The 26,036-nt window shown below is 43.5% G+C and overlaps 1 protein-coding gene across 1 annotated transcript; it reads left to right on the top strand.

The window, feature by feature from the left end:
• The first annotated feature begins 1,872 nt into the window (after positions 1-1,872).
• Positions 1,873-26,036, top strand: GOT1 (glutamic-oxaloacetic transaminase 1). Its single transcript, XM_058543730.1, has 9 exons — positions 1,873-2,057; positions 10,490-10,671; positions 17,748-17,871; positions 18,619-18,731; positions 18,968-19,072; positions 20,801-20,951; positions 21,036-21,201; positions 21,934-22,076; positions 25,232-26,036. The coding sequence occupies exons 1-9, from the start codon at positions 1,940-1,942 to the stop codon at positions 25,369-25,371; spliced, it is 1,242 nt and encodes a 413-aa protein (XP_058399713.1). The 5' UTR covers positions 1,873-1,939; the 3' UTR covers positions 25,372-26,036.

Here is a 26,036-nt window from a genome sequence, read left to right as displayed (position 1 = left end):
AGCATTAGTTATGGAGATGCTTAGGTTGTCAATAAATATTTATTTGGACTTAGCTAAGTTGATAGTGTTTGGGTAACCTAGGGTTGTTTTTCCCCCAGGGAATGATGTAAGGAGTGACCGTGATGTTGTTGGCCAACGCTGTGAAGATCATACTTTGAAGTCAAGCTCTGGGAAGGCTGAGCTATAGAAACGCCCCTCTGCCTCTGCTTTTGGAAGCACTGAAAGTTCATGGTCATTTCACCTTCAGTACTGAACTCGCAATTCTTAGAGGAAAGAGTTGTTAAGAAAACACTGGGCAGTTAACTTTAAAACCAGAGGCAAAGTTTCTGAAAAGAAGCAGATGCTACAAAGGTTGGCAAGTGTTGCACAAAGTTCTCTTGGCTTATGTCTATTACTTTGAATGAAAATTCATTTTGAGATTCGTGGTATTATCCAATGAATAAAGGCTGAGGTATTGTTTTCTTCTGAAACACCAAGAGAACTGACTCCTCCTTCCACCATTTATTGAATGCTTACTAAGTGCAAGAAACTGAGGGAGGCTTATACAGGGTAAGATCTCTAGCCAAAAGAAGCCTGCTCTCCACAAGGGGTGTGGCAGATGTGCAATGGTAACAATAGCCAACATGTAGGGAGTGCTTACTACATGCAACTAAACACTTTATACGTATTAACTCACATAATCCCCACAATAACCCGGAGGAAAATACTATTATCTCCACTTTACAGAGCAGGAACAGAGAGGTTAGCTACTTGCCTAAACCTGCCCAAGTCAGTAAGTGGCACAGCCAGAATCCATACCTAGGTAGTCTGGCTCCAGAGCTAGGTTCTTAACTAGGGCATTTTCTAAAATGGTAATATTGCCAACAAGCTACAGAAGCACAGGTAGGAGAGACAGATTTTGACCAGAGTGAGGGTTACGGGAGGACTTTATGGAGGCAGCATTTGCTCTGGGTCTTGAAGGTCACCGAATGGAGAGGGGGCTGGGGAAGAAGGAAAGAATGAAAAATTGGGGGTAGGAACAGCCTGACTAAAAGAGGCAGTTCGGGTACCAGGCGGCTGACGACAGCGAGATCTGGTTGAGTGAGTGTGTGGGGGGAAAGCTGGAATGGGAGGCCGCGCCCAGATCCTGAAGGTCCTTGAGGACCAGGCTCTCTGTAAGGAAAGGGGAGCAAAAATCTCAAACTGGAAGAGCGGCGGAAAGGAGTTCCCGGTCACTCCCTCACTTTTAGTAGCATGTTCCTTCTCAGAGACCAGGGCGGGCGGCCCACCCACACGTCCCTCAGGGGGAAACAGCCAGCCGAGACGGTCAAGGTCGCGCGCGGGCTCCGGAGCTGTACGTCCTGGCCGAGGACGGCGTCCCCAGCGCAGACGCCGGGGGTCTGGCTGCCAGCCCGGCCGGGCAAGGCCGGGTCAGGAACGTGCGCGCTGCCGGGCCTGGCAGCGAGAGCACCAGCTCCGCGGTTACCGGAAGACCGGTCCTCCGGAATTCCCGCCGACCATCTCTCCCTCGTCCCGTGGCCCTCGAAGGTCGCGGAGGCCGCCTCCAGGACACACCGGCCTCTCAGACCGGTCCCCCAGCACCGGGAGACCCAAGGAATAACGGCCTCAGCGATAGGAGCACCCTCTGCCAATCAACCCTAGCCCCCGCCCCATCTCAGCCGACGTACATTGCATTGGTTGTATCATTACCGGCCTCCGATAAGATTCTCTTCTTGGATTGGCTAATAGCATCTCCTCTCTCCTGTCCTTTCTACGTCAGAAGCTCGCGATTGGTTAAGCGCGTTGCCAAGCTCTGGACGCGGCCAGACCATTGGAGGCCGCGGGCCCGCCCTCGCCGGCTAGGTGAAGGTGAGCGTCTCCTCCAGCCGCCGTGACTAGAGGGGACTGCAGGGCTCCCGGCGGCTGTTGAAAGCTCTCGGCAGACTCGTGCTCTCTCGCCATGACGTCTCCTTCAGTCTTTGCCGAGGTTCCGCAAGCCCAGCCGGTCCTTGTCTTTAAGCTCACTGCTGACTTCCGGGAGGATCCAGACCCCCGCAAGGTTAACCTGGGAGTAGGAGGTAAAGATGCAGTGCCTGGGAGGGTGAGCTGCCTTGGGAGTGGAGCGGACCTAACCCGGGCCGTGGGGACTTGGGAGAGGCCGAGGCCCAGCTTGGCGCTGGCCAGAGAAGGGAGCCCCGGAGAGGAGTCAAGATCCACAAGGCTTAGTTCAATCTGCCCATTTTACAGATGGGCATATGGAGTCCCGGAAAAGGGAGATGTGTCCACGGTCACACAGAACAGATGTAGCAGCCAGGACACAAACTCAGTTATGCCGCTTCCCCGTTCTGTGTTCTTTATACTACATCCTTTCGCCTCTTAAGAAATGGGGTGGCCAGAGATTATAAGGAAAGGGAGGAAAATAGGAAGCCTGATAGGCTTGGAGTCCTGGCGGCGGGGGAATGGATGAAGGAGAATTCTAGCTCTAGAGACCTCTGGTCTGGGTGGGTAAATATTTGAGTGACTACCAGCTATCAATCAGGTACTTTACCAAGCCTTGTGGGGAAGACTGAGGCTTGGTTTTGGCCTCAAGGAGTTTAAAATCACCAGGTGTTAAGTGAAATAATAGAGATCTAAAACGCTTCTGAGATAGGTTAATGCTGCCTGGGGGGGATCTGGGGAGAATGTTCTAGCCCTCAAAGATATGGTAGGAATGAGCAGAGATGGTGGAAAGAGTGTAGACAGAAGCTCACTTTCTACACATCTTGTCTTCCTTTCTTGCTTTTGTATTTCTTGGACTTTGGACAGTTCAGAACATGGGCCTCAGTTTCCCCTTCTGTCAAGTAAAAGATTTGGAATGGAATGCCCCTGAAATTCCTTTAACTCTAATCTTCTCTGGTAAATTTATTTCTGTCACTGTCGTTTGGGTGTTTGAAGCCCCACAGACAATTGACCATGTACAAAGACCAGCCAGGGAGAAGAAAATGGGTAGGATGATGTTCTAAGCGAGGAACAGACTTAGAGTAAATGGACTAGAAATTTTGGAAAGAGAAAATTGAACTGTTTTGTAGCAGAGGGTGGGTGAGAAAGAGGTTCAGAATCAGGCTTCCCACAGTGACTGTGTCTTTACATAGGACCTGTTAAAAAAAGTCTTCACCAAGGAGTATGGGGGAGGGGTGAGAAAAAAGCCATTAAAAAGTGTGGTTTGTTGAAGCTAGGTAATGGGTACATGGGCATCCATCATATTATTCTCGCAACTTCTGTATGTGTTTGAAATTTTACATAATAAAGCATTTTTTTAAAAAAGTCAGTACTACATAGTTTCACCCACGGACAGAAAGCAGGCGGCAAAGTGGGAGAAATATTGAAAGACTGTCTTGCATTGAATTGGAATGGGCACCATTCAAACTCTTAGTTTAAATTCAATCCAATATCTCCAAGTATTTCTATAGGGCCAGATATATAATGAAGAACTAATATTGGTGCTGATCTAAATACATCTTTTTAAAATCTCAGATTTTATTGGCTCAGTTACCTTTGAACTATCTTACAGGTTTTTTTCTGAGGATTAAATACATTTAAAGTGCTTAGACAGTATCTGGCACATAAGTAGGAGTTATGTAAGTATTAGCTATCACTATTATTGTTGTTTTCACATTTATTTGGGGAGGTCGCATAAAAGATGTTGAATAGAAATTTTCAGCTCGAGAACTGCAAAATGAATGTCATTGGTTCAGAAATAAACTGCTCAGGCAGAGAAAAAGCTCGCTGCCAGCCCAGGCCACAGGTGACTGGCTCAGAAGCATAGCCCGCAGCTCAGATGGTCACCTCAACTGTAACAGTGCCTTTGTCGTTGTTGTCCAGGAACTCCTGTCTCCTTACTATGAGCAACTGATTTATGCATTTTATCTCGTTTAATGCTTTCCGTTGACTCTGGAGGGTTGTTTGTTACTGTAACTGTTTTAGAGATAAGGAAGCTGCAGCCCAGATTGATGAAGGGTTTGCCCCAGGTCATGTGGCCATAGATGTAGAGCTGGGATTCCAGGCCAGGTCTCACAAGCTCATGGGTTCCTGCCCCCTCCTCTATTTTGGGTACCTTCAGGTCTTCCAGAGGGAGCCAGTACACTGGAGTGGGAAGAACCAGGAGATCTGGGTACAGGCCCAGCCCTGCGGTCGAGCAGTATGACCTTGGGAGGGTTATTTAACATCCGGGATTCAGTCTGTTAAATAAGGAGCCAGGACTGAATGACCTCTTTCTAAAATTCTACTCTAAGGTTCCCTAGCACATTACATGACTATAGTATAGGACACTAATCTTACTGTAGCCTCATCAGTTGACTGAGCATTAAATGAATAATTACGTGTGAAATGTGACATATAAATGAAAAGTGTTGTATAAATGTTATTTTTGTTGATCACTGTGACCCGTCTTTTCTGTGGATGGCAGGTGCTCAGTAAGGGTGTAATTAAAGTAAAATAAGAGGTCTCTTTCCAGCTTTTGTATGTCCTAGTTCTATTTATTCACATCACAAAGTATATCCTTTGTGAAGGAAATGTAATTTATTGCTGACTTTGGGTAAGATACTCTTTTTTTTTCCGAGTTAAGATAAAACCCAGTGGAGGTTATCCAGCTCAAGTTCTAGTGATGTTGGACATGTTTAGAATAAACTGCAACTGTAATCTCCTTAGCTATTTCCTACTTGCAGATGGTTTCCCTAGAGATTTTTTTCTTGCTGTGACTATTTCCGTAATTTCCTCACAGTTAAACAGAGCAGAGCATCACATTTTCCACTGTTAAGAATGACGCTCTCTGAGTTGACTGTTTTAGTGCTTCTCAGAGTTTCAGACAAGTGGCTTTAAAGGCAGGGGAGACATGGGTCCAGCCTGATGCAGCCTGAAGCACGACATTTCTTCATAGATTCCAGTCCATTTATCATGTAAACCTAGCTTTATTTCGTTCCAGATAGACTGCGCTTACTTTAATGTTGGTTGTTGTTTTTAATGTGGGTTCTTAGCGTCTTCAAGTAAAATTGTTGGAGAGATGTGCTGTATCAGGTGTTTCTGAGTACCCCCTGGCCCTCTCCCCAGGACCCTAGTTGGAGGAGGGCCTTACAGGCATCTCTGCCTGGGCTCTTGGGTGGGGATGGGAAGGGAAGTGGAGATCTTAGGGGGAGGATGAGGGTGATGGTTTGATCATTTCATGCTCTATGTTCTTCCTTTCTTTTCTTCTGGAAAGCAAGACTGCTGGACTTACCTGGAACCTGTGTGACTCCTCTAAAAGGGCTTGTACCCAGGGAGAAGGGGAGTGGTGCGTGGAGCTGGGACCATGCTAATAAAAAGGCCAATTAAACAGTCCTCTGGGGCCTGCTTGCTTTGGCCTTTCCTTAGACATCTCTTGCTCTTAAAAAAAAACACATGGATCCATGAACTTAATAGTGTGACGACCTAGCTCTTACAGTCCTTGTGATCTTGGGCAACTTATTCAAGTTTTCTGGCCTCAGTTTCCAGATCCATAAAATAGGGATCACAATATCTATTTTGTGAATTGTTATAAGAATTAAATGAGTAAAGAATTAAAAGAGTAAAAAAAAAAAAAGTAAAGTATTTAGCACAGTGTCTTGTATGTATGAAGTATTCAGTAAATCCTTGTTATTACTATGGCATCAGCTACCGTAGTCAATGTCTGTAATTATGAAATCTTTCTTTCCATCCTAGACTTCTGTCCTGAATGCCAGACCCATACTTGCTACAGTTTGCTGGACACATCCTACAACCTCCTCACCTTCAACATGTTTAAAACACAACTCATCATTTCCACCTTCCCCTCGATCTTTTCCTTTTTCTTCCCCTTATATTCTATATCGTGGTCGTTCCCCCCCCCCCCCCCCCGCCCCCAGTCAATATCCAGACTAGAGAGAGACCTTGGAGTCGTCGGTGACCCTTTCCTCGTTTCCACGTCTGTTTATGTGGTCATTAGGTTCTGTCTTTCCTACCTCATAAGTCTATTTTGAGTATCTCCTCTTTTCTTTTTTTTTTTTTTTTTTTTTGTGAGGAGATCAGCCCTGAGCTAACATCCGCCAATCCTCCTCTTTTTTTTTTTTTTGCTGAGGAAGATGGCCCTGGGCTAACATCTGTGCCTATCTTCCTCCACTTTATATGGGACGCCGCCACAGCATGGCTTACCAAGCAGTGCGTCGGTGCGCGCCCGGGATCCGAACCAGCGAACCCCGGGCCGCTGCAGCGGAGCGCGCGCACTTAACCGCTTGCGCCACCGGGCCGGCCCCTCTCCTCTTTTCTTTATCCCTGCTGCCACTGCTTTCCATCAAGACCTCATTATTTCCCGTCTGGATTATTGCAGTAGCCTCTTGACTTCACTATCTGTCTCTGTCCTCCTCTCCACTGTATTTTCCATCGTGTCACTCAAATGATCCTGTTAAAATGTATAGCTGGCCATGTCACTCTCTTGCTTAAATGCTCTCAGTGGTTCTGCATTGAAACGCAGTTCCTTAGAGGAGACTCCCAAGATTCTTTGAGCCACTCCCTGTTCTTCCTCCTTGGATCCTACCCCCAGCCATGAAAATGCAGATCCTCAAAAACCTCATGTCTCCAAGCCTCTGGGAACTTGCACAGATGTCCCCTCTGTCTGGAGTGCCCTCCTTTCCTTGTCTACCTTTTAAACTCTTATTCATCTTTCACACTTCATTCTTTGTAAAATCTTCCCTGACCCCTCACAGGAGAATTAAGGGCTCTATGCTGTTTCCTGGAGGGCGATAATATTTTATTTTATCTTATCCGTTTCTGTGTAGCTACTTCTAGCTAGTGCCTGGTTCATGGTAGATTGTGTAAGTCCTTGTTAAATGAATGAGTGAATGAAAGAGCAAATGAGAAACTTATGGGTCCAACAAACAGAATAAAAATCCCCTGGGAGAGCAGGCGTAGTGGTTGTTGATAATGCTTGACCTCGTTGCTCTAATCACCCAAGAGTAATCTGCAGTTCTGCTTCAGTTAGGTGAGGCATTGGGAATAAATCTGGAACTGAACCTGGGGGAAACTGGGCAGTGAAGTAGGAAGAGGGGTGCAAATTGGCCAATTTCTCTTTAGTCATAATATAGACACAATGCCTGTCTGCCTCCAGTCGTATTATAGGAATTTTTAGAGTTGCACAGAGTACCCATTACTGGTAAGAACAGTGGTACTATGGCTTTTTCTTTATCTTTCATATTTTATTTATTTACAATACATGATTTACTAATGACATATTTTCATAAATATATATAGCATAAATATATAATATATATAACATCCAAGCACAGATGTGAAGTGTAATGGAACTGGTTTTTTATGAACACCCACACTCTTGTACATCTAAATAGTATCCTCGCTGTGTAGCATAGTCCATGTATACTGCTATCCTTCAAAGATTTCTGGAAACCCTCTTTTGGAATGGTCTTCAGAGCGTGTTAGAACCACACAGGAGACCGTCTCTTAATTATTGGTCTCCGTTAATATCATCCAGTTTATTCACCCACCTTCTTTGCTGAACGTGATGCAAGTACTATTTCCAAAAATTAAATTTACTTTTAAAGGATGAAGATTTGGCACCATTTAGGATATTCACAGTAATGAGATGTTGCCTCTAAAAACAATTCCAAAAGAAGAATTCTAAGAATACTTTGAACAATGGTAGCATTGTGATCATAGATAGGGTGATCTGCTTCAGGGACAACTCTTACTTGGAAGTAATTGTTTTGGTATCTCTTTAAAAAACCAGACCAAATCCCACCTGATAAAGTAGGCATTTTGAACTTGCTGAGAGGGAGTTAGTTTGGTGGGCCAGGGGGTATAATGTGAGTGGTGTGACAGTAGTGTGAGTTAGATCCACTTGCCCAGAGACTGTTGGGTGGTTAGTGGCTGTGTTAGTCTGGAGCTCTGTCCACATTTTTATTACTAGCTCGATGTGCTTATCAGATTTGCAGATGACACCTTCCTGGAGGATAGAGTTAGTTGATAGAATAGAAGACAGATGCACAATCAAAATGATCTTAGTGTTCTATAACTTTTGACCTAGTAATGTTACATCTAGAAATTTTTCATAAGGAAACACTCACGAATATGTGTAAAGATAGAAGAACATTCATCACAATGTTTATAATAGCAAATAATCAACACAAATAGCTAATAAATTATCCATAGAAAGGAATATTGTCTAGCCACTAAAATCATGCTGTAAATGGCTCATATATATGAAAAATGCCCAATTGCATTCATAATAAGAGAAAAGCAAACTAAAATTGCCCTGAGGTACCATTTGCACCCTCATTTTGGCAAATTCACTTGGTGGGTGAGGCTGTGAGGAAGCAGACCCTCTTATACATTGATGGTAGGAATGGAAACTGATAAAATCCGTATGGAGGCCAATTTGGGTATATCTGTCAAAACTGCAAATACACATACTTCTCAGCCTGCTCTTCCATTTTCATCCCTGCCTCTTACAGATATATTTGCACACATGTAAGATGACATATGTACAAGGTTGTTCACTGAAGTATTGTTTTGTAATAGCCAAAGATGGGAAACAACTCAAATGTCCAAATTATGGTACGTTAATCAATTATGCAGCTGTAAAAAAGAGCAAAGACACTCTGTATGCACAGATATAAAAAGATCTTCAAGTGGAAAAAGCGAGGAACAAAACAGGGTATAATATGCTATCTGTTACCTTTTGTGTAAAAGGGAAAACATAAGCTGTATTTGCTTGTGTTAGCATCGGGAAATTCTGGAAGGATACAAAAAGAAATTAAGAACAGTTGTTATTTATGGAGGGAGAGGATTTGGAACTAGGTGGATGGAGGATATGAATGGGATGTGGGGCCGGTTAAGTTTGGTGGTTAAGTTTATAGTGGTTAAGTTTGGCACGTTCCACTTTGGCGGCCTGGGTTCACAAGTTCAGTTCCCAGGCGCGGATGGACGCCACTCGTCAGCCATGCTGTGGTGGCAACCCACATATAAAGTAGAGGAAGACGGGCACAGATGTTAGCTCAGGGCTAATCTTCCGCAAGAAAAAAAAGAAAAAACACGAGGAGGACTGGCAACAGATGTTAGCTCAGGGCTAATCTTGCTCAGGAAAAAAAAAACTGGGATGCGGACATGCGAATAGATCACCTATTAGAAGAATAGTTAATGACGATGAAAGATATTCATGATGTATATTTAATAGGTGGAAGAGCATGTTGAATTCTATATTCAGTGTGCTGCGTGTTTTATAAAGGAATGTGCTCATGTAAAATAAAGCTTAGAAGGCTGCACACCAAAATTTTCACACTTCTTTCTGAGTGCTGGGATTATATGTTAATCATGTTTATTATTTACTTCCTGGGCTTTTCTAAATTTTATACAGTGAACATGTATTGTTTAATAGACAATATCACCACCCTAAAAGGTGATTTAAAAAAAAAAAAGTCAAAGATTAATGTTGGGCAGAAATCAACCAGATAAAACTTAATCAGAATTATTCTAAAATTTTCAGTTTCAAAACCTTGCAAAAGCATGGGCTTGTTAGAGACTTAAACATTCCAGGGGAGAGGCTCATGACCCGTCAGGAGTCCTAGTCAGGGGGATCATTGGGTTGGCTGCACGCCAAAGCAGCTGCCCTCTAAAGCTATAATCCCCAAATAATCATAGAGTAGTACAGAAAAAAAAAATCAGTGATAGGATAACTCAGTAGACTAAAAATACTTTTATTGTAGAAGAAATGCTTAGACATTCGCTGTAAGCAAGATTAAATATCATGAAAAAGATAAATGTAGGTCAATAAAAGTGTGAAGCAGATGAAGTAGAAGAGTCAAAACGGTAAACACTGGCTGATGTCAGCACACAGAGAGGACAAAGATGTGTTTAAATGGGTTATTGGCTGATTGCATAACCAGTTGCTGGAATCTTCAGTCAGTTTACTCACCATTTGTCCCATTTCTGTTCTTATAGGACAAGAGGAGGAAGTGGTCCTCCTTCCACCCCTCTTTCTCCATGTTTATGTTTGAAGGTGCAGCATTCATCTGAAGTAGCTCCTAGCCCTTTTCTGGAAATCTCTTGGGGAGATGCAGGAGGAAGAAGATGACTGGGCCAGTGGCTGTAGAGACCTCAGTCCAATAGTAGTACTGACAGGGCATTTGTAAGATACTTTTTAGTGTGCGGAGTGCTTTCGCATGCACTCTCTCTCTCGATCAGGCTCTGTGATGCCCCAGTTTTATGTTAGCATTCTACTTTTTGGGGGTCATATATTTAAGAACTATAAGTTCCATAATGGTAGGAACCATGCCTGTCCTTCTGTTTGCCCAGCACCTAGTCCAGTGCCTGGCCCAAAGCAGGCAGTCAGTAAATGAATGAGCTTTATTTTAATTTTTCTCACTGTTCTGTTTTGATTGGAAGATGGTAGAATTCTCCCTGTTCATGGTTCCAGACTCTTACTTGGATGAATCTTGACTCCTCCGTTCTATAACTCTTTCCCATGTTCCAGCTTATCGCACAGATGATAGCCAGCCCTGGGTTTTGCCTGTAGTGAGAAAGGTGGAGCAGAAGATTGCTAACGACAGTAGCCTAAACCACGAGTACCTGCCGATTCTGGGCCTAGCAGAGTTCCGGTCCAGTGCTTCCCGCCTTGCCCTTGGGGATGACAGCCGAGCTCTCCAGGAGAAGCGGGTGAGTTTTGGGTGAGGATATATTTTCTCTTTAGAAACTGTGAAGGTAAAAAGAGGTTGAAAATTCAATTTGTTTTAGAGTATTAAACGTTATGTCTATTGAACTGTCAATGAATAGTGTTTAAGTGGAGTGACCTCAGGAACCTGGTAGTGCAAATAATGATCCATACACAAAGCACAGCTCCTTTGCTTGTTCACTTTTTCCCAGTAGATCATCAGATTTCAGCTGTTGGGTTTGAGGCAGTCAGTAGAAATGCCTCAAGGGAATTTAATGGCATGATCAAGACATTGGGGTCTAGACTCAGCTCTGCTACTGCTTTTGACCATAGGCAAGTCATTTACCCGTCTCGCCCCTTCGTCTCACCTACATGTTAGAAACAGACTAGTCTGTGGTTCATGGTCCCGTAAGGAACACTTGCATAAGGGGATCATTTAAGGGGCCTCTGAACCCCCTGAAATTTTTTGCAGAATTCTATGTGTATGTGTTTTTCTGGGGAGAAGGCTCATAGCTTTTATCAGATTTTCAAAAGGAGTCTGTCACCCCCTTAAGTTCAAGAGCCACTAGTCTAGATGCTCTCTGAAGGTCCTACCAGTTCTTTTTTTTTTGGTAAGGAAGATTAGCCCTGAGCTAACATCTGTTGCCAATTCTCCTCTTTTTGCTGAGGAAGATTGGCTCTGGGCTAACATCCGTGCCCATTTTCCTCTCCTTTATATGTGGGACGCCTGCCCACAGCATGGCTTGATAAGCGGTGTGTGGGTCCAAGCCCGGGATCTGAACCTGCAAACCCTGGGCCACCAAAGCGGAGCGCTCGAACTTAACCACTATACTACTGGGCTGGCCCCCCCTCCTTTTTTTTTGAGGAAGATTGGCCCTGAGCTAACATCTGTTGCCAATCTTCCTCTTTTTCTTTTTTTTCTCCCCAAAGCCCCAGTACATAGTTGTATATCCTAGTTGTAGGTCCTTCTAGTTCTTCTATGTGGGATGCCACCTCAGCATGGCTTGATGAGCAGTGCGTCGGTCTGCGCCTAGGATCTGAACTGGCGAACGCTGGGCCGCCACAGCGGAACACGTGAACTTAACCATTACACCACAGGGCCAGTCCCCTCCCGGTTCTAATATTCTTTAATTCTTCTAGCCTTGATCTCAGCTTCTCTCATTTAAGTGCTTCTTGGTACGTATTCTGTGTCTAACTAGAGACACATGAAAGAAGAACACATTTGGAAGCAGACACGGTGAGAGAGGCTCTATGTGGTGGGAAGTGGTGTGGTCGAGATGCTCAGTGTTGTAGGGATTCAGAGGAGAGGGAGGCTGGTAAGGGCTGATGATGGGACTTGAGCTCAACGTTAGGGAATGAGGCCACACACTGGTTCTCAACTTTGGCTGTACATTAATATCACCTGGGGAGTTTTTAAAAACATGCTGATGGCTGGACCCCATGCCAGACCAGTTCAATCAGAATCTTGGAGGGTACCACCATTTCCTGCCCTTTCACTCCCTTTCCCCTCAATTCCCTTCCCTCCATGGGCATATTTTTAAAAGCTCCCCAGGTGATTCTAAAGTCCAGCTGGGGTGGAGAACCGCAAAGTACAGAGGAAGGAAAAAGGCAAGGTATTTGTCTGGAATAGTCGGAGTCCAGGGCAGAGGTAGGAGGTAGGCAGGTCTAGGTTGTAAAGAGACCTTCCTTATTAGAGCTGGGAGTATGTTGGATCAGTCAGGCAGGCTGATTTTGGCAGCCAGGGCAGGAGAAGCCACCTGAAGTTCTGAGCAGAGGAGTTGCCCAATAAAAGTGTTGTTTGAAAAAGATAAACCTGGCTGGATGAGTAGGAAAGGGAAGAGCTCAGGTTTTTGCAATAGTCCAGTTAGGGATTGTGTAATTGAAACCGGCTGCCGTTTTTGCTCCCCCGGGTCAGTGTTAGAGTGCAGCCTTCACGCATGGAATGGACCCCATCCTAGAATCATTTGATTTATTCCCCACATGCTGTTACCCAGATGCTCTGATAAGCAAAAGGCATGGTAAAATGAAGGTTGCACACAGGCACATTCTTGTGTGTATCAGGCAGCAGGGAGGCTCTGGGTGAAGGTCTTGGAACTCAGGCCAATGATTAGGCAAGTAACTAACTTAATTAGGGTTTTACCTGGATTGATATGAGAGACTATGACTTGCTTCAAGGAACTGAAGGAATACTGAAGTAGAAATGGTAGTTTAGAGATTATAGGTGGCATTGGGAAGTTGCTCTGGAAATCCAGTGTTTCTACAGAGGGAGAAGAGAGTTTTGATGAAGTTTGAAAGTGGGGAACTTTGGCAACTAGAGGCTATCTTCTGAGATGCTGTTGATAAATTAGTTGGAATTCTGTTGTTGACAGATAAAAACAGAGTTCTGCGTTGGGGAGCTTCTTTCTCTGACTGTACATTTCTTATACCCTTATTAACTGTGTTAGGCAAATGCTTGTTCCTCTGCCCAGTGTTCCCCTTTTGATCACTTAATTCTGTAAGACATGGGGCTGTTGCTTGTGGAACATAGCCCTCCCTCTTATAGTTCATCCTGTTTTGTGTTTTTAATCATAGAACAAATTTAAATGGCAGTCTGTAAATATTCGAAGACCTTCTTTTTTTGGCCTGGTTTAGACTTTTCTTGGCATCTACATCACCCAAGGTACCATTTGATTCTGAGCTCTGAGCCTTTCCTCTTTTCCTGGACATCTTCACCATCCCCAAGCAACTGTCTTAGTTCAGCCCACCATCATCTCATTTGGAATCTTGTAATAGTCTCTTGCTTCTGGTTTTCCTCATTCTAGTACATTCTGCACATTGCAGCTAGAATGATCTTCCTTAGCAAAAAAAGTTAATCATGTCACCTGCTCCCCCCTCACACACACACAGTAGCTTCTCCATTATCTACAGGGTAGAATCCAGACTTTGAACTGGTCATGCAACATATTTTGTAGCCAGCCTTCATCCTGTTCTTGCGTTACCCTCATCCCCTGTCCTCCCTGGCGTCCTGGCATTCTGAGAACCTGTTTTCTGATGTTTTTAGACATACTAGGCCCTGTCGTGACTTAGATCCTTTGCCTCAGCTGTTCACTCTGATTGGAATGCACCCCTTCACTTCTCTGACTCCCCAGTCCCCACCTCCAAGTCCTTCAATGCCCAATCAAGGGTTACCTCCCTGCTGAATCCTTAGCTCTCAGGCAGAGCTGGTTGTTCGAATCCTCTGAGTTATCACAGGACTTTGTTCACAGCTTGGGAATAACAGTACTTACTGTAACATATAATTTTATAGGTCTGTCTCCTCACAAGACCATAACTTCCCTCAGGGCAGGGATGATGGCTTACTTATTTATCCACAAATCTTCAGCATTTAGCTCTTAGCCTGGCACCTCAGAGATTCTCAGATGTTTGAATTCACTCATTCAGTCAGTCAACAGATGCGTGCTCACCACTAGGGGTAGATGCTCCAGCTCTAGATGCTGAGCACAACCGTGACCAGAACACCCCAGATCCTCTGCCCTGGCTTACAGTTTTGTAGAGAGAAACTGACTATACACATAATAAATAAGAACATGATACAGTATATCAGAAGATGATAAATGCTATGAAAACAGAGCAGGGGAAGGCATATTAGGAGTGCTGAGGGAGGGAGTGAGAGTGGATACAGTTTTAACTAGGGTGGTCATGGTAGAAAGAGAAATGACATTTGAGCCAAAACTTGAAGGAGATGAGGCATGAATAGAAGAATGAATGAACCAGAAAACAAACAGTAATCATGTCTTCCCTTAGATTTTTCTTCCCGAGATTTAACATTATCAGGTCCATCACTCATTTTGAGGAGACCTGTTTTCTAGATCATCACTGCATCTTATTGCTTCTCCATTTTCAGACCTTAGGATTCAGACCAAATGTCTAATTTTCATCTCCTACATGGTCATGTTTCAGCTTCTGAAATTACTGAGCTGCTGCAGCTAGGAGAGCTGGTGACATCCCAGTTTCTCACTTTGGCCATTGCCTCTGGGAGACTTGGGGATTTTGCTGTGGCTCTCATCTTTCCAACACTGTCCTTTTCTTCATCTAGTTCAGCCCATGTTTATTTAGTGCCATGTGCCAGATACCATGAGAATTGCTAGGGGCACCCAGAACTTCAGTGCTTCATGGTCTTGGCTACAAGCAGCTTCTAGTCAGCTCTCCTGCTCCTCACAGTGAAGTCATAACTTCAGCATATTGTGATCTTAGACAAGTCTTCTAGAGTCCAGCAGGGATTTCTTCAGGTGGTGTGGCTAAGTCGGGAGTACAGATTATCTATTGGCATCACTTCACACCATCTTACTGGGTTTCCCTTATTCTGAATACCCCTGTCCAGCCCCCTAGGTCCAGTTGCCTGGCTCCTTGAGAAGTCTGTACTTATTTCCTTTGGTATTATGGTTTCCCTTCATCCCGAATACAGGACTTTCTTGGGCTCCAGAGCAATTCACCAAAAATCAATTCACAGAAGGACCAAATTGTTACATTATTGATTTGCCAAAAATTTCTTTCTGTTAATTGCTCATATAGTTTAGAGCAATTTGTGTTTCACTGAAGCTATCCAGTATTCAGTATATTTTTAGGGAGTGATAATTTCTTGAGAATTTGATATTTCAAGAGTCATATATATCCTGAATGTCAAAGATTAGTTAATGTTAGTGAAGTGGGTTTATCTCTTCCAAACACATTTTCAATCTAGTCTGCTGACTTTCTAACTTCCTTTAATTAATGAATTTGCTTTCTGGAGTGGGAGAGAAAGGGTGGAGTTAAAAGTTGAGCGCAGGAAATAAAAAATTATGCCTGGGAATATTTTCACTGATGTCCATGTGCACCTCTCATGCGTTCATGATGACTTAAAACCGTGTTCAAGGGAAACCTTGTTCATTTGTATAGAAAGTATTAACATTCCAGAATTGTGTATGTATTTGAAATGTGAAATAATGTATAAAGTTGATATTCAATTTAGCTGATGACAAATCCATGAAAAATAAATGCGCATTTGGGTTATATCACCTTGGTAGCTATTTGCATAAACAATGTAGGTAGATCACAATGTGGGGGCAAAACCTTTACAGTAATGGGAAGGAACTGATTCCCAGTGGGGATCACTGTGAAGAACAGAGATGTTGGTGTGCCAAATTGGACATGCACTGGCCGTTTTCACCCTAGCCCACTGCCTTTGCTTCTCTCTGCAATCTACGGCCACGCTCAGTTCCTCATTTCCTTGAGCATCAATTTTGCTTCTGTTTCATGTTTCAGACGGTATTCTTTCACTGATAGAACAGTGGGGAATAATAATGGTGATAATTGATATCATTGCCTTGTTCTCAGCTTAAAGAGGATTTCTGCTAATGATTCATCATATGAAGGTGACTTATTCATCATGGCTGAATGAGTTTTTTTTTTTCTGGTTATTTTCAGCAAGTATCCATTGTTTGCTGTTTTACTGAGCATTTATATCAGGAATGGCTACACTTTTCTCATCTGTTATGATGATCATCTGAGTTATCTCTATCTAACAGCACGACAAATTTTATAATATATTTGTTAATTATCATGCATTCATGGGATGACTCCCTTGGTCAAGGGAGTATTTTTTAATCTACTGTTGGATTCATACAGTTCATTAATGTTTATTTGGGAGGTTAGTATGAATATTCATGAAAGAGCTTGGTCTCTCCCTTTTTTCTATTGTTTTTTCCTTTGTCATCTTTTAGCATCAGTGTTATGTTAGTTTTTTTTAAAAAAGATTTTGGAAGGTTTTCTTTTTTATCCAGGAAGATTTTTTTACCTTTTTATTGTGGAAAATTTCAAATACATACAAAAATAGATAAAACAGTGTAATGAACAAACCCACATGTATGTATCACCTCGCTTCAACAACGATCCGTATTTGGTCAGTCTTGTATACCCGATCTCCCTGCCAAAGCTGGATTATTTTACAGCAAATCTCAGACATCTAAATATATTTTAAAAATTATTTGAAAATTTTACAAATAATACATGAATACATTCTCCTTATTTTTAAAAAACAACTTATAGATTAGGCCAAAGTCCTTTGACCACTGTTCTCATATCTTAGACCTTCCTCAGATGTTGCCACTGTTATTATATTGGTGTATGCCCTTCTTTTTATTTAGATAGACTTTCTCCTGTGATCTTTTTCTTTCTTTCTCCTTAATCCTTTAGACATATTAAGCACATGTAATGTATGATATTTCTCTACTGAGGGAGTTATGCTAAAACCAAATTAGAATTGTGAAAGATATATAGGCAGAACAACATCAGCAGGGCATAGAGATCTAGAGTGAGAGGACCTGCATTCATGCCCAGCTCTGCCACTCACCAGCTGTGTATCCTTTGGCAAACCACTTCATTGAATCAGTTTCCTCATGTGTAAATTTGGGATCTAGAACTTACTTTACAGGGTTGTGTGAGGATCAAATAAGAATGTGTGTGAAGGTATTTTGTAAATGGTATAAAACATAGGACTTTTATTATTGCCCATGTGAGGTCATTTTAAGATGAGAGGAAGCTTAAGAAGAGGAAAGGAGTATTCACATATCACCTTTGTTTCATTAGAACGTGTTTCTAAGGATTAATAAGCCTGTGTTATAGCAAACAGAAGGAGTATTGCAGATTGATGTCAATGGCAAGGTAGAAAAATTATTTTACAGGCTTCTGCTGGAGGGCACTTTGATCTTGGGATGGGTGCCAAAGGGATGGGTTTGCCTTCCAGGGCACACTCTAATGTGGCCTATGTCCTCTACCTCTGTGTTCAGAGGGGAACCTCCCCTGAGAGTGAGACTTCCAGACTTCCTGGGTTGAAGACCTGGCCCTACTGCTCAGTAGCTGGTAACTTTGAGCAAGGCGCTTCATTTCTCTTAGCTTCAGCAAATAATAGTATCTCTTCATGTAGTTGTGAGGTTTTGATGAGATCATACATTTAAAGAGCTTAGCACAGAGCAGGCACAAAGTAAGTGCTCTTCATTACCATATTTTTCCTAATATTTTCTGACCTTCCCATTATCACCCAGTGACCCTGCTTCTTCTCTTTCAGGTAGGAGGTGTGCAATCTTTGGGGGGAACAGGTGCGCTTCGAATCGGAGCTGAGTTCTTAGCGCGATGGTACAATGGAACAAACAACAAGGACACGCCTGTCTATGTATCCTCACCAACCTGGGGTGAGTCCTTTTTTTTTTTCTTTTTTTTCTGGCAAGGAAGATTAGCCTTGAGCTAATGTCTGTTGCTAATCCTCCCCCTTTTTGCTGAGGAAGAGTGGCCCTGGGCTAATATCTGTGCCCATCTTCCTCTACTTTATATGTGGGACGCCTGCTACAGCATGGCTTGATAAGCGGTGTGTAGGTCTGCATGCAGGATCCGAACCCACAAACCCCGGGCCTCCGAAGTGGAGTGCGCCAACTTAACCACTACGCCACCAGGCTAGTCCGTAGGGTGAGTCCTTTAGCTGTAGTGAGAGGAGAAACAGAGAAGGCAGGGAGAATTATCCTCATGGCTCTCACTGCTTACACAGAAAATGTAACCCAGCCCTGGGTCAACTGACATTTGGGAATGGCTTGAGCAGTGGATTATGGCAGGATGTGAATAACCTGATGCTTAAGTGCAGATTTGGAATACTTTTTCCCAGGACTCTTGGTAGACTTGTATTTTAGTATATGTTGAAACTTCCCTGAGGAGGCATAAAATCTAGGTGAAGGAAGTCCCACTATAGTAGGATGTAAGTTTACCATGACTACGACTGGTTAAATTTGTTCTTGGTTACAATCGTTCTTCTAAATCTTAACCCTTTGCCTCCATGTCGCCCAGTAGACATTGAGCCTGCGAAGGCCCTGGAAGCTGACTTGTGTCCTTTCCAATTATGCCTCCTTGTGTTTGTAAAGGTGTTTAACGTTTTACCCCTTTGCTTACAGAGAATCATAATGCCGTGTTTTCTGGTGCTGGATTTAAAGACATTCGGTCGTATCACTATTGGGACGCAGTGAAGAGAGGACTTGACCTCCAGGGTTTACTGAATGATCTGGAGGTGGGTGATTAGGTGACAAAGTAAACAGAATTCTGTGGTGTCAGGAGGAGCAGGGAAAAGTGTTTGCATCAGTTGATAAGTTTGAGAGTCTGAGACATCCTACCCAGACCAGATGGTGGTTTCTGAAATAGCACATGAGGAGGGAATATGCTGCCCCTTGACCAGTGAGCCACTGCCTCTGTCCCCCCATATTCCTGCTAGTGTCAGAGCTGACATAAAAGCTTCCTTCTCCTCAGAATGCTCCTGAGTTCTCCATCATTGTCCTCCATGCCTGTGCACACAACCCAACTGGGACTGACCCAACTCCAGAGCAGTGGAAACAGATCGCCTCTGTCATGAAGGTAACTGCCTTTTCAGAGCATCTCTTAAAAAATGGTATATATTAATATTTAATGTATTCAAAAGCAGTAGCTGTTTAGTGAAGAATTTGGAAAATGGAGATGAGCCCAAAGAAGAAAATAAATATTAACTGTAAATCCTATTACCCAAAGAAGGCCACTGTTAGCATTTTGGTGTACAGAATGTCAGGCTTTTTTTTTTTTTTAGTGTGGTGATATATATATAGTTTATATAGATGGGATCATTTTGTCTATACTGTTTTGTAACGTACTTTGTCTTTCATTTGAACTCCTTTACATGTCATCAGCATTGTTTTCCATGCATGGATATGTCACATTAGGGATTAATTAAATCGATGGACATTTAGATCTCAGGTTTCTTGCTCTTATGAACAATTATGTAATAAAACTGCTTTTTTTATTATTTCTTTTTGGAATAGTTTTCTAGATTGGAATTTCCAGCTATATAGTCTTCATTAATGTGTTTAAAGAATACTTATTGAGAAACTATTATGCGCCAGGCACCATGGGAATACAGTAGTGAACCAAGCAGAGATAGTCTCTGCCCTCAAAGAGCATACAGCCTGTCCGGGGAGACAGCTGTGTTGATGGGGTTATATGGAGGCACAGAGCCAGACTTTGGGGAGTGTGTGTGTGTTGGGAGGGGTGGTAGTGGCAGAAGAAGCCTTTCTGGAAGAAGTGGTTTCCATGTTGAGACTTGAAGGAAGAGGACAGGTGGGGGCTGACAGGGAAAGAATGTTCCCTACAGAGGGAAGAACATGGTCAAAAGTCCAAGGCAGAGGTCATGGCCTATTTAAGGAAGTGAAAGTAATTTGTGGCATGGCCTGGAGTTCCAAGGGAGTTGGGAGAGTATGAGTGACGAGACCCGGGAGGTAAACGGGGCCAGATCCTGTGCTGAGGCACTGAGCTTTATTCTGAGGGCAGTGGGGAGCCACTGAGATCTTTGACGTCATGGAGTGACGTGTGGGATGTGATTGTCTTCAGGTCACCCTGGCCACATAGCAGGGAATGGATCAGAGGGAGGCAAGATTAGACAGGCTGGGAGAGCAGTTAGGAGGCTATTGCCCTAATCCAGGGAGGAGCCGATGGTGACCTGAATGAAGTAGTGGCAGTGGCAGATGTGAAAGGATTCTAGAGCTCTCAGGAGACAGGAGTGATGGGACTTGGAGTGTGATTGGCTGTGAGGGCTGAGCTGCAGAGGTAGGAATGGAGGATGCACCCTGGCCTCTGGCTTGGACAGTTTGGGGCAGGGAAGTATCTCCTCAGAGTGAGCCCAGTAGGAGGAACAAGTTCAGTGTGGGGAGCTCTTTGAGGAGATCGGAGTGATCAGAATAGATCACTTCCTTCCTTCATCTTGAGTAAGCAGACACTTGACTACACTTATCACACCAGGAATTCATGCGGAAGAATCCACCAACATAGGATACTACCTCCATGCCTCAAAAATTAGCTTTGTTGGCAAAATGGCATTTTGACATCTAGGACAATATACTTAAAAAACATGAGGTTTACTGAAATTGTTAGATTTGTTGGTTGGTTTTTAGCTGAACAGAGAAGCAGATGTAAAGTGGTTGGATGCAGCAAGAAGAGAAATAGGAGAAATGGACAGTATTAGAAACTCCTTCCAGGCACCAGTTGGGGATGGAAGGCTGGTGTCTAAAGTTGGTTCCAGAAAGATTTCCTGCCCTGACTTGCTTTCTTTCCTTGCAGCGCCGGTTTCTGTTCCCCTTCTTTGACTCGGCCTATCAGGGCTTCGCATCTGGAGACCTAGACAGAGACGCCTGGGCCGTTCGCTATTTCGTGTCTGAAGGATTCGAGCTCTTCTGTGCCCAGTCCTTCTCCAAGAACTTTGGGCTCTACAGTGAGTGCTCTCCTGAGTTACCGCTCCACCCAACCCCTGTCCCCCAACAGGGCTACTAAGGCTGATTCTTGTCCCTCTCTTTAGATGAGAGAGTGGGGAATCTGACCGTGGTTGCAAAAGAACCTGATAGCATTCTGCGGGTCCTTTCCCAGATGGAGAAGATTGTGCGAATTACTTGGTCCAATCCCCCTGCTCAGGGAGCGCGAATCGTGGCCTTCACCCTCTCTGACCCCGAGCTCTTTAAGGAATGGTAAGGGGCTCAAAGCCTGATGGGCAAGGGATGGGAATGCAGAACAGCAGTTGTCCCATTACATTTAACTGTCTGTTCCTTTTATTTTGGCAAAGGCAGGACAAAATTACTTTAACCTCTTTGAGTCTCAGATATTTCTATAAAGTAGGGCTGGCAGCTACTCACATGTGTGTAACACAACATGGGAACACAACATCAAGGAGGTCCTCTATGAGTGCGAGTTTCCCCCACTCTCCCACCACCCAGGCTTCCTCTGCCTGAAGTCGGGAAACAGAGGAAGGAATTCCTGATAGAATAGAATATCCAACTTCAAGTTAGTGTGACAATTTTGGGGCTTTTCATTCTTACCTAATTTACATAGATTTTATCTTATTTTGAAAGAGTAATTTTTTATAACAGCTAAATTTGTAGTCTCTACTTAATTAGGCCTGATAAAATATATTCTCCTGCCTAGGTCAGCACCTAGGTGAAGTCTGAGTTAAAACATAAGTGGTATTACAGCCAGCATACCCAAGACTAGCACTAAACTCCATCAGTAAATATCGTCCTTTCCTTCTGCAGGTAAGTCTGTCTCTCTGGTCTGCTTATCCACCTCTCCAGCATCCACAGACCGTAATAGGCAGATCATGATCCCATTTTCAGTTTATCGATTAAATTACGGTTTTTAAATGGACATGTTTTTGTGTACCATCTCTCCCGTCTGGGTTGGTATTGATATTGCCATCCACTCAGGACAGGTAACGTGAAGACAATGGCTGAACGGATTCTGTCCATGAGATCTGAACTCCGGGCACGATTAGAAGCCCTCAAGACCCCTGGAACCTGGAACCATATCACTGACCAAATTGGAATGTTCAGCTTCACCGGATTGAACTGTAAGTGGCGCCCCGCACCTTGAATGCTCTCTGTTGGACACAGCTCTCCTCTCGTCAGTGTTCTTGCGTTCGGCTCCATTTGCTCTTGCCTGATTGGTCAGCCATGACTTTGGACCAGAGCAAGTTAGGTTTTCTCACTGTGTCCTACCCATCTCCGAACCCCTTGGGTCTCAGAAGAGCATTACTATGGTCTGCCCTGGTGACCCATAAGTAAGATATTTTCATTTTTGTGGGCTGGGAAGTAGCTCAGAGCATGCTGGGAAGTAACAGGATTTGTAGCTTGGCGCCTTGATTTATGAAAGGTCTTATAATGCTCAGGTACTTTTTGGCTTTTCCTCAATCCTAAGTATAAATATTATAGATGATTATTCAGGGACCTAATTTCTTAACAGATCTTTTCTAGTCTCCAGGCATTGCCCTCAAAAAGAGGTTGCAAAGTTCTCTCTCCATGTCTAAAGGACTTAGATTGGTAATTGGTATTAAAAGCCGATTGAAAGTCTAGTGGGCAGCCATGCATGATCTCGGTCAGCTGTCAGTAGGATACATCAGTGACTGGCTGTCCCTTCTGATGACAGAGGATTCATTCATCTAGTAAATAATTCCTGAGCACCTACCTGCCAAACCGCCAGTCACATGGTGCAGATGTGGCTACCTACCTGGGTGTGGAGCTTGTGTCCAGGTGGCTCTAGGGACAGATGTGTGCCTGGCTTGGTAGTAAGTGGAACATCACAGGTGCTGCGAGGTACTTTAAACCACCAGAGTGCCTCTTTGAAATGGGCTCAGAAAAAGCCAAGGGAAATAAATATAAACAAGAAAGGTGGTAGAGATTGTATATTGTAGACCCCTTGGAATACTTTGTGGTAAAATAAGGCTACCCAAGAAAGTAAAGGATAGCTCCGTTAGCTGTAGGTGTCCTCACGACCCTGGAATGGGGAGTTAGTTCACTGGAATAAGTAAAATCATCCCTATGTAAGTTTTAAAATATTAAATGTAATGGAAATGGTGTTTAGTAGTAATATTCTAAAAGCTCACAAGATGGGGATGTCTCCCCATAAAATATCCATATCATCCCACTCTCCAGAGTAGGAAATTAGTTTTTTTATGAATTGAAAAATGGTGAGAATAGACCTGTGCTTATAACACAAAAGTTATATTTTTAGCACTTAGCACCATTTACCCTTTTTAAAAACAGGGTTTTTTTTTTTTTTGCTCCCAACATTTTCAAGTTTTAACATAGGAAAGAAAAGTTTTAAACATACAGAAAGGTTGGAGGAGTTGTACAGTGAATGCCATATACCTACCAGCTAGTTTCTACAATTCTCATGTTGCACAGTACTTCCTTTATTATGTTTTATTCATCAGAATGGGGGCTTTCAGCTTGTAGTCCATGGATGTACTTTTGGAGATGTGTGAAGCTCCTGAAATTATATTTTAAAAATCATGTATGTGTATATTGGCCTTTTTCTCGGCAGAGTCCATAACTTTTACTAGCTTCTCAACTGTGATGCTCCCCTCCCCAGCAAAAGTAGAGAAGTTTCATATTTATTCAAAAACACAGGTGGGAGCCCTGTAACCACAACATCTGCCTCTGGGGCATAGGCTTTACAAATAGTGGTGCGCCTGTGGCTCTGTTGTTGGTGTATGAGGTTAGGCTTTATCTCCTTGGATGACTGTAATTCACACAGACCACAGAGTGGTCCAGGCTACTTCCGAGGTCGGTTTGTTTGGAGCGGCCCAGGGATAGCACTGAGCACAGGGTTCAGGTTTTCCACTTACATAGAGACAGCATAGCATCCTGGCCAAGAGCTCGGACCCTAGAGTTACAGTCTCTGCCTTAAAATCCCAGACTCACCACTGACGGTGTGACCTTGGGAAGGTCATTTAACTTCCCTCTGTGCCATCTATAAAATGGGGATGATGATATTATTATTAAGATTAACTGAGTTAATATAAAGTGCTCAGAACACTGCCTGCCACATAGTGTTTGCTCCTGATGATTATGATTTTACCATCTTAGCTCGGGCTGCTATAACAAAATACCACAGACTGGTGGCTTGAACAACAGAGATTTATTCTTATAGTTCTGGAGGCTGGAAGTCTGAGATCAGGGTGCCAGCATGGTCAGGTTCTGGTGAGGGCTCTCTGCCTGGCTTGCAGATGGCTGTCTCCTTGCTGTGTCCTCACATGGGGGGCGGGGGGGAGGTGGACAGAAAGAGAAAGCTTTCTGATCTCCTCTTATAAGGACACTAATCCCATCATGGGAGTTCCACCCTCATGACCTCATCTAAACCAAATTACCTACCAAAGGCCCCATCTCCAAATACCATCACATTGAGGGGTAGGGTTTCAACATATGAATTTTGGAGGGACACAAACATTCAGTGTGTAACAGTTATCATCATCCCATTCTCTCAAACTGATGGTGTCTTAAGGGTGCTAATTACTTAGGCAAAAGTCAGCTAAAATCCTATCATGGCTTTGCAATAAAGCAAAAATGCTCTGTAGATTGTGCCATAAAGGAAGTCCAGGAAGTCCCCTCCTATTTCATACACGAGCATTCCTGCAAACACATGAGAAAGCCCTCCTGCCTGTATTTGAATGAGAGAGCTGAGAAAGGCCAGGTTAGAGAGATCTTTGCAGTTTTCCAGCCCGTTGGTTCACGCACACAGACTTTATCCAGCACCTCTCACGCGGGGCCTTGTACAATGTACTAGGAAAATGAAGTGTCAAAAGAGGTTGCTGCTAGGTGCTCAGGGATGAGCAAATACAGGTTAAGGAAGAGATAAAGGAAGCACTTCATAACTAGTTGTTCACGTCAGTGGAGTGTTCTTAAGTCTGAGGGTTGTCTTAGTTGGTAGGATGTCCTGGTGAATGTAATGTGCAAGGTTTGGTTGGGAGGTGGTCCCAGGTTAAAATTCCCATCAGGAGGAGCCATATTAAACTTTCTGGAGATTAGAAAGTTAGCTAATAAGAGTAGTTTCCAGAATCTATTGAGCGTATTTCCCTATGTGTCAACTAGACAAAATAGCTCCTTTTGTTTTGCTTCTCTGCCTGAGGGGGAAAGAAGGAAAATTGTAATTGTCATGGAATCTCTGAATCTCCATTGCTTAAAGGATTCCTACTACTCTGATTATCTCTCTTTTGGTTTTCAACAGCCAAGCAGGTTGAATATCTGGTCAATGAAAAGCACATCTATCTGTTGCCAAGTGGTCGGATCAACATGTGTGGCTTAACCACCAAAAATCTAGATTATGTGGCCACTTCCATCCATGAAGCAGTAACCAAATTCCAGTGAAGAAACACCACCCAAACCTCTGTCACGTGTGTTCCCTGCCTGTGCAAACCTAGTTGTGTATATCGTGGATTCCAGACTCCCAGAGGACGGAAAAGGCTGCTCTGCCTCTGTTTAAACTGGCTCTGTGTGAAGAGAACATCCCTTGCAAAGAAATGGGGGCCTGGGATTAGAACCCTTTTGGAAGCCAGAGCAAATTTAGGTATTTATTTAAGAAGAAGAAAAAGGTACTTTGATCATGAGATATAGATATTTTGTCCCCTCACTAGAAACGGGAGTGTTGCCATGTCACTCATGTGCTTCTGCGTGTTGCTTGACTCTGTGCAAAGTCTACTTCCAAAGATCAAGTTGTCTGAAGAGCCACGTGTGACTGTGGGTGTTGGCTGTGTCATTAAAACTCATCATCTTGACCCAGGGTGTCTGTCTCCCTGCTCTTTCTGCATGGCTGTGTCCCTAGCCCTAAGCTTTAGGTTTTTATGGTGACCGAGGTAAGAAATATATTTATATCTCACACACACACATACATATTTAACTGAAATATTTAACTGAAACAAAAGTGTCACAAAACAGTATTTGCCCTTGTGATGTGTAGTGCATTCTGGTATTTTCTAGTCCATTCTATTCTATTGTGTTCTATTTCACAAAAAAAATAAAAGTGCTGATCAAGA

Source organism: Diceros bicornis, chromosome 6, assembly GCF_020826845.1.
Source record: "Diceros bicornis minor isolate mBicDic1 chromosome 6, mDicBic1.mat.cur, whole genome shotgun sequence".
In the NCBI taxonomy this organism is placed as follows: Eukaryota; Metazoa; Chordata; class Mammalia; order Perissodactyla; family Rhinocerotidae; genus Diceros; species Diceros bicornis.
Note: the sequence above shows the minus strand (reverse complement) of the source record. Positions and strands in the feature narration are given on the sequence as shown.